Genomic DNA, 8721 nt, shown 5'->3' with positions numbered 1-8721 from the left:
TAAATGCTTCCATACAGTTTCACTACGTGCAAATTTTGAATTCTTGCATTTCCGACAGGGGCAGAACATCTTACCGCTTTCCTGTGTGATCGGTGTACAGCCCGCCTGGTGCATGAATGTCTCTAGCCCGCTCAGAAATGCGTTCGCCACCCTCCCGTCGGAATCTTTGTGCAAATACATCCAACTCCGTAACTCGTAAATACCACCGCCACCGGCCATTTTTTTCTTAGATTTTTTTTTGGGATTTTTTTTCTCCCGTTTGTGTGTTGTGAGGAAGAGAGTTGTGGGAAATGACATATATATAGAGAAATTTTCGAGTTGGGTAGTTGAAATATAACAACGATTTTACAAGGAATATTTTACATGGATTTTACATTGTTTTAACATATTATTTACAACGACTTTACGACGAAATTAGGTAAGTTAAAGCACATTTAATACACGTTTTCACCTAAATATAACGGTAACATGCTTCGTTGTAATGTCGATATAATGATTACGACGTATTTCTCATTCCACGTACATTCGTCGTAAACTTACAAGGAGTTTACGACGAAATCAGTTCATCGTAAATTTACATGGCGTTTACGACGAAAGTTAGATTCCTCGTAATTTCGTTGTAAAGCCCATGTAAATTTACGACGAAATATTTTCGTCGTAAATGTTCGTTGTTATGGGCACGTTTTCTTGTAGTGTATTATCTTTAGCTTTTATCTAATTGTTTATGGACCACAAATACATTTCTACTGGAACGTCTTTTTCGTGTGCTATGCTTCAATCCAACGATAGATACCACCACCTTCATGCCATGTCAAGTTGGAAGCACAATGATTTAATCATAAAGAAGAGCATGCAACAATGACCGATGATTATAGTGTACAATCACTTTTAAAAAATCGATGATAATGGCTAATATAGAAAAGACAAAGTAAAACAACTTCATTCGTTTCTATACTTTGACACACAAATTAATAAAATATTTAAGTTTATCTATTTACTAGATAAAAACATCATTACCAATACACCTAACCCGATTTCAACCAATAGAAAAATAGATTAGAATAAAAAGTCAATAAATTTTGCATTAAAATCATAAAACGACACTTATTTTGAAACGAAAATTTTGCTCTAAAACGACATCTAATTCGAAACGGAGGGAGTATGAAATATCGTGATTAGCGCAAATCAATTTACCAATTGATCCGGGAGGTACCATGCATGGTTCTCAGTGTCCGAGAAACCCTAGCTCGAGGACTATTTTTTTTTTTACTCCTTGCGGAGACCTCAGATTAAAACTTATTTAACATCATATAAACCCTACACTTGGGATTAAAAACCATGAGATCTCGGACATATACTAACTACTAAACAATCCAAATAACAAATACATATATAACTTCTTATTCAGGCATGTTTCAACTAGTTTGAAACCGTTTTGTTTAAATATGAAGATTCATATGATTTGCTTCTCGAGGAAATCATAGTCCGTGTCATTTATCAAACCATCATGGTCAAGAAGATAATTTGACCAGCCCTCGAAGTTTCCTATCATATTTTCTTGATCATCAACGCTAATTGATGAGACTTCTTGTGACACATCGGACATAAGAAGAATATCATGACCATACTCGACATTCGTATTGTGCTCATCTCTCCCGAGTGTCTCGAGAAAATATGAGAAATCGTAACCCTGATCCATATCAAGATCAGAAGTAGCATGGACCTCATGTTCAGTGTACAACAATGATTGGGGAAATGGATCGAAGTCAGCGAGAGCATTAGAACTATCTTCTTCATTGCGAGTCTGCTCAGGGAAGCCATTGGAAAAGCTTTCATATGATATTGTAGTAGCACTCAAGATATCTTTGATGGTAGTGGCCTTAGCAGCAACTTTGTTTAAAAGCCTTGATGTAGAGTTCGATTTCTTAATACTTTTCTTGCAACTCAAGGAACCTCTCTGAACTGGTGTGATGATCTCGGAAACCGGGTTGAAACCCGAGGAAAGAGGAAGAGACATGGGAGGCATTGAGCTTGACCGGGAGTATCGCTTGTCGGAACTAGATGCATCTAGGGAATGCAAGTTCTCTGGCTGCGTGGTGGTGACAGTAGGGTTAGTATTAGAAGCTAGTGGCTTGTGAGTCACGGGGTCAATACCCTCTTCGATCAAACGTTTTTTGAGATGCGTGTTCCAGTAATTCTTGATCTCATTGTCGGTTCTTCTAGGTAAATGTCTAGCTATGACTGACCACCTAAAGACAAGAATAGTGAAAGAGATAAGATGGAAGACCAAAGTTAATCAAATTTATTTTGAAGCTTTTTTATGGAATAGAGACTAAAATGATGTGTGCTATTGCAATTTTTAGTCACATATTGCTAATCAAACACATATTTTGCATCAGAGAATTGTCAAATACATGAAAAAAATAAAGAATAATTTTTCGGGAAGTAAAACTTCGCTTTAGAAGCATACTTAAATTCATTTCTCATGTTGTACTTTTTTAATATATGACATATATAGGATTATATAACACTGTGTTTTTGAATATTCACTTTGGAATTTTAATTTTTTTACTAATGAAATTTGTTTGCGGTATAAAAAAAAAAGAGAAAACTAGAATGATGATCACTGGAGGATCCATACACACATAAAAATATATAATCGTCCTTTCTGTTAAAAATAAACGTACTTGTTTTTTTTTGGTCTAAAATAAACGTACTTGTTGCCACGAGCAGCATGGAGCATGATGATAATCTGTTCCTCCTCTGAACTAAACTCGCCTCTTTTGATCTCAGGTTTTAGGTAGTTAGTCCATCGCAGTCTACAACTCTTTCCACACCTTTTCAACCCTAATTAAACACCATATTCTCATCAAAATATTATACAATATATAAATACTAAATATACATGTGTATACTATATACTAACCAGCTTTTTGGGGAATGTCGCGCCAGCCACCTTCTCCATGTTCGTGAATATAAGAGATGAGCTTCTTGTCTTCCTCAATGGTCCATGCACCTTTCTTCAGCCCTTCTCCGACACAACATCGCTTTCTTGACATTTTCTCCGATATATATAGATGAACACTAATGTGTAAAAGGTTCAAACAATACCAAAGGAAATACTATATTGAGAAAAATATACTTGAGGAAACTAAAATCAGAAAGGAAATTTTCTAAAAAGGTAAGAAAGAAATAGATCTGTTAATGAGAACTCTGATACATCTGAATATGAGACTAATCGAGAAGCGCTCTTGGGTCTTACCCACAGAGCTGCTAGGTGTTTTCATGTTTTTCAAGTAGACTTTGAGTTTTTGCCTTCTATATATCCTTGAAATATTATATGTATTTTTATAACACTATAAGATCAGACTACAGAAACTTGTGAAGAAGAGCAATGAATTGTGTGATGGTGGTGAGCTTACGAGCTATTCTCTTCTATATATACACACGTACATGCTCACAATGTTGATTATGATAGATATTTTGGTACGCGAATTATTAATTATTTAAATAGATCAATTTGTTTAAACTAGCTCGCAATTATTCTCTAACATGAAAAATATTTGCAATTTGATGCTGTATATATTACTACATTTTGCTATACATATTTATTTTGAAGCATTTCTAGCACAAAAAGAAGGATTAGCACTAATGACGTGCAGTATTAATGTATGTTTAAAATTTCGGTTTAAAGCTTTGATTGGTGACCTGAGTTAGAGTTTTTTAGTTTGATTTATGGCTGTAACTCAAAAATGACCACTCATGTATTAATTTAAAATTTTTGATTTTAAATTTGAGTTATTATGTGTTATGAATGAATTGCAATTTTAAGTTATTACTTCTATAAAATTACTAACTCAACATCACGAAAAATATCATGTTTTAAGGTTGAGTTAATGCTTAATGATTTTAATTTAAAAAAGAAAAAGAAAAAAGAAATGCAAACAAGAATAAATTTCATAGTGTTACATGCTAGTTGATGGTGACCCAGAAATGAGTAATATAATTATATATTCAATTAACTACCAGGTATTTTATGGTACATCAGTACTAATAAATAGATAATTAACTTAAACATGCTATAATAAAAAGTACTATGCTATATATCGTTTATATTAAAATGATATAGTAGGTAGTTATTCTAATGATATCATGAAAAAAATAAGATATTTGATTTACCCAAAAACCAAATTTTGTTAAAAACTGCAAAACATTATTGTATGGCTTATTTTTTCATGTTATATATATATACATCAAGAATATAAATATATAGTTGATACTGCATAATTCAATATGCAAAATGAAATTACAAATATGATTTGGAATGCACACTATTTTTTACTATTAATTTTAAATTTAAAATGAAGTTATTAATAATTGTGTAATTTATTTTAATATTGATACTATAATAAATAATATTATTAATAAATATAAATTTTGAAAATAATAGATTATGTAGCTTATTTTCAGTTCTTGAAATTGCATACATAGTAATAAGTAATAATAGTTGTTTAATTATTATTTATTTTCCAATAACTCCTTACTATTTATATTTTAATTACTTTAAATTGTATAAAAATATACTGCAAGTTCTACATCAAAAATGTTATCAATCAAATGAAAATAATAACTCATATTTTTGCTGTAAGTTCTACAGCTTTTACCACATAAATTTTACTCTAAGTTACATTAAGTTATAATACACACTAGGGTCGGCCCGGGCTACGTCCGGGATTTTCCTATATTTTTTTTGTTATATGTCTGATATTTATATTTTTATATACATATATATAGATATGTGTTATAAAAATATATTCTGTTAGGCAATTTTAAAATTATTTTCATTGTTTTGTATAACGAAAATTTTAATAATAAAAACTTGCTTTTTCGGTGTTTCAAAAAAAAAACTTGTTATTTTTATTATTAAAAGCTATGTATAACATAATGACCAAAATGAAAAAAATAATGAATTAAATCTTAGATAAGGTCTGAATATTTTTTTTATCTTTCTTATTTATCTTTAATGTAAAATAATTGTTAAACATACACGAACTAAATTTTACTTTGGCTTTATAACCAATAATTTCGTAATTTTTAAGGGTCTTAAAATATCTATTTTTTCGAAGTTTTTTCTTCAACATGTCCTACATATATTTTTTATTTATTTGTACCACCTATATTTTCAAATATATATAATCAATTTTGAACGATAGTCATAATTTCATTTACAATATTGTTATTTTTTTGAACAAAATAGTTATTACAAAATTATATATTGTGATTAAAATTCTATATTATAGTTGTCTTTGGATGCCATATGATAATGCATGATATGTACTTTAGCATTTTTTTTCCTTAAATTAATACAAATTTGGAATTAAATATTAAAGTTTCAATACTTGTTAATGTAGTTTCTAAATTAACATACTTAAGTATTTTTATATGGTATATAGTTTAATTTAAATAATATATATATATTCTGAGTATCTATTAAATGAGACTTTATATTCATATGATTTTATAATCATTTAAATCTTGTTATAATAAAATAAAGTTAAATCACTGCTCACAAAATTTTTAATGTAGGATTTTTTAATATTTTTACTAATTTATAGTCGTTTAAAAAATTCAAATATAAGATAAAAGGATGTTCATATCTTTTTATAATATAAATTAAACTAAAAGGATGGAAGATACAAAATTGGTCTCAAATCTTTATTTATTAAAATCATTAATTATCATATATATTAATTATATTAGATAATTTGTAGTATTTATTTAAGACAATAATGAAAATATTTGTTTGTATACTATAATGAATTTGATAATTAGTTTAATAAAATGCATAATATATGTTTAAATAAACTATATATTTTTTACAAGATTTTAAAAATCATCTTTGTGATGACGTAGCTACTTTAATAATAGTAGATAAAACGATAAGTCTACATTGCTTAAGTGTATTATAAATACTAACAATTACTGTTTTTAAAATAGTGACAAAAAAGATTTAAATTTGTTAGGAGGGTATTTTCGATAACTTGTTTTTGGTGGTTTGTCGTCATGTTCGATGGGCGACATGGATGTTCTAATTAATTTTTTTAACATATGGTTTTCTTATATATTTATCTACTTTTCCTTGTTTTATTTATTTTATCTTAAGTTTAATATCTAGCAATGACACAACAAAATATAATAGATTAAGATACATATATTCTTTATACATTTTGTTTTTACTCTTTACGTCATTTTGTTGGCCAACGCATAGTTTTAGTTTTGTATAAAATGAATTTTATTACTTAAATATAATTTTTTTTCTTCTTTTGGTGGGTCAAATTACCTTCGTGAAAAATGAGTAGAAAGTGCTAAATAAAAAAAGTTGCATCAAACCAGCAAAAAAACGTTCGAAGCATCAAAGAAAATGTTATTATGAGAGAGATGTGGCGTAAAAGGAAATTAAAATTTATATATATAATATCCTTCCTTTCTTTTCCTTCTCCTCCAAATCGAAAGCCCTGGCTTAATTTTTTTTTACAATTCTCTCGATTTTGGAACTGGGTTGCTCCAGATCTCCCTTTATTATCTTTGTGTCAGGATCCGTCTCCTCCTGGTGCACCGGCGAGTTTTCTCTCCCTAATCGGCGATTTCGTAATGACATCCGTTAATGGCTTCAATGCCAACTAAAAAGAAAAAAGGATTTGAATTTTTTGTAATCAGCTCAGGTTAGGCGGAGGCAGGAGGTCGCTGAAACTGGACGCCGTAAGGTAGATTTAGATCATCATATCATCCATGCCCCTTTTGTTCGATCTTTGAATCACTTGAAATTCTCCATGATTATTAGAACTGGGATTGTGTGTTAATTTTCATGGGATTCAGCTTGAGCAGTTTCGGAAGCAAAAAGCATCGCAGAGTCCACCACCGCACAGCCTAATGTTGCTGATTCAGATGGATTTGATGTTCCACCTTCAATCTCTAATGAAGCTCCGTTTAACACCAAGTCTCCACTTTCTTTTCGACATGTGTTATCTTCACCCAAAGAAAGATGGAAGCAAAGAAAAAAGCCAGAGAGATGATTTCGAGATAAAAATACTGACATATTTATATCCGAAAATACACCGCCTGATCGAATTAATGGGAGAGTTATCATGAAAAAGCCACAAACTCGATTGCCACATAAGCCACGTAATGGAGACGGCGACGGCGACGGCGATTTCAGAAGACTCACCTGGTGCCAAGGAAAAACCTTCTGGAGGTGAGCGTGATGGGCTTTAGAGGACAGAGAACACCCTGTCGGAGGCTGGGGAGGAGAATGCAGTATCGGGAGAGGTACTGACGAAACCCTCGGAGCGGGATTTGGAGAAATCTCCTGTCAAAGATGGTGTATCAGAGGGCTTTCCTCCCCCGATCTCACCTTGGACGAGGGATAGGGAAGCATCGTTACAACCTGTTTTTTAGGAAACTAATGGAGTGGTATCAATGGTTATCCCAACAGAGGTTTTATCGGATGCAAATCCTTTGTGGAGATGCTACGTTGTGGGCTATTTCATTGGAGATGCTCCTCATGTAGGATCAATCCATGCCACTGTAAATCGGATCTGGGCTAATCCAAAGAACAAGACTAAGGTTGATGTTCAATTTATTGAGAAGAATACTGTCATGTCCCCGATTCTGGATAGGATCGCCCGGACGGACTGCGGTGCGTGGAAATGCACCAGTATGGTCATATGGCCCAAAAGTCCCTGGCACAGATAATGGCACGAAATTCCTTAGGCAAAGCTCTGCCAAAATCTTACCAGAAAGATAAAGAGAGAGAGACCGGCAGTTAAGAGAGGAGGACCGTGTGGAGTGGTGTGATCTTGATGGCGTGTTCTGATCGTGGGAAGACCAGGCCGTAGAGAGGCACACCAGGGCTTCCTTCTACACCCTGAAACACAAAGAAAACAAGAGAAAAACAGAGAGATGGTCGGATTCAACAATCCAATACCAAGAGGCATTCAAAGGCAACAAAGAGGCAGTTTTGGAGGGCAATCAAGAGAGGAGTTGAGAACGACCCTCTGGTGAGTTTTGGTTATTCTTTGCCACGCCCTAGGCTTCCTCTACATCCATAAATCACACCCAAATAGCCTGGATAGAAGATAGGAGGCCGGATCCCACTTCCAATGGTTGAGACAGCCTTGAAGGCAGATGTGTGTAGAAAGGCAGTTTTATGGGCACTGAAGGGGGAAGTGATGCACGACCCTGTGATGGTGTTTGATCTTGGATGATCACGTCCTGGGATTCTTCTACAGCCTGGGGATACACACAAATGGTTAGGAGAGAAGGGAGAAGGCCGGACTCCACTTCAAGAGGCCAAATGTGTGATCAAACCAAAATCCTACTCATCTAGGTACTTAATGATCGGTGGTGTGGAAACATACGTACCTTTAGACATTGGAGCTACACATAGTTTTGTGAGTCCAGGAATGATCGGAAAGGGTTTGTTCCAGATGGGAACAGGGGATTGTCTTGTCATAGTGAATGAAACCGGTGAGCAGGTGATGGATTCACTAGGGCTGGTTAGAGACATTCCGGTATTGATCACATACAGGGTAATGCATGCGGATCTGATTGTTGTCCGCCTTGTGAATCATGAGGTGATAGGCATGGACTGGCTTGGAAAGAATCGGGCCACCTTGGAATGTCACAGAGGAATGGTGCAGTTTGAGAGTGGGTGTAGACCCC

At 33.3% G+C, this 8721-nt stretch overlaps 2 protein-coding genes across 2 annotated transcripts in view; one reads left to right on the top strand and one right to left on the bottom strand.

Annotated features, from left to right (window-relative positions):
- Positions 1 to 1272: 1272 nt before the first annotated feature.
- On the bottom strand, positions 1273 to 3415 carry LOC106327854 (transcription factor MYB28-like). Its single transcript, XM_013766140.1, has 3 exons — positions 2927 to 3415; positions 2718 to 2847; positions 1273 to 2249 (listed from the first exon to the last, which is right to left on the bottom strand). The coding sequence occupies exons 1-3, from the start codon at positions 3057 to 3059 to the stop codon at positions 1454 to 1456; spliced, it is 1059 nt and encodes a 352-aa protein (XP_013621594.1). The 5' UTR covers positions 3060 to 3415; the 3' UTR covers positions 1273 to 1453.
- Positions 3416 to 7185: 3770 nt separating this feature from the next.
- LOC106324550 overlaps positions 7186 to 8721 on the top strand; it is a 12884-nt gene continuing 11348 nt past the window's right edge. Inside the window, exons 1-3 of the mRNA XM_013762501.1 lie at positions 7186 to 7252; positions 7493 to 7719; positions 8289 to 8706. Of these exons, the coding sequence (XP_013617955.1) occupies positions 7186 to 7252; positions 7493 to 7719; positions 8289 to 8706 (712 nt within the window). The remainder of the gene's footprint in view (positions 7253 to 7492; positions 7720 to 8288; positions 8707 to 8721) is intronic.

Source organism: Brassica oleracea, chromosome C2 (assembly GCF_000695525.1).
Source record: "Brassica oleracea var. oleracea cultivar TO1000 chromosome C2, BOL, whole genome shotgun sequence".
NCBI classification, from domain to species: Eukaryota; Viridiplantae; Streptophyta; class Magnoliopsida; order Brassicales; family Brassicaceae; genus Brassica; species Brassica oleracea.
The sequence above is the reverse complement of the archived record's forward strand: the minus strand, read 5'-3'. Positions and strand labels throughout refer to the sequence as shown.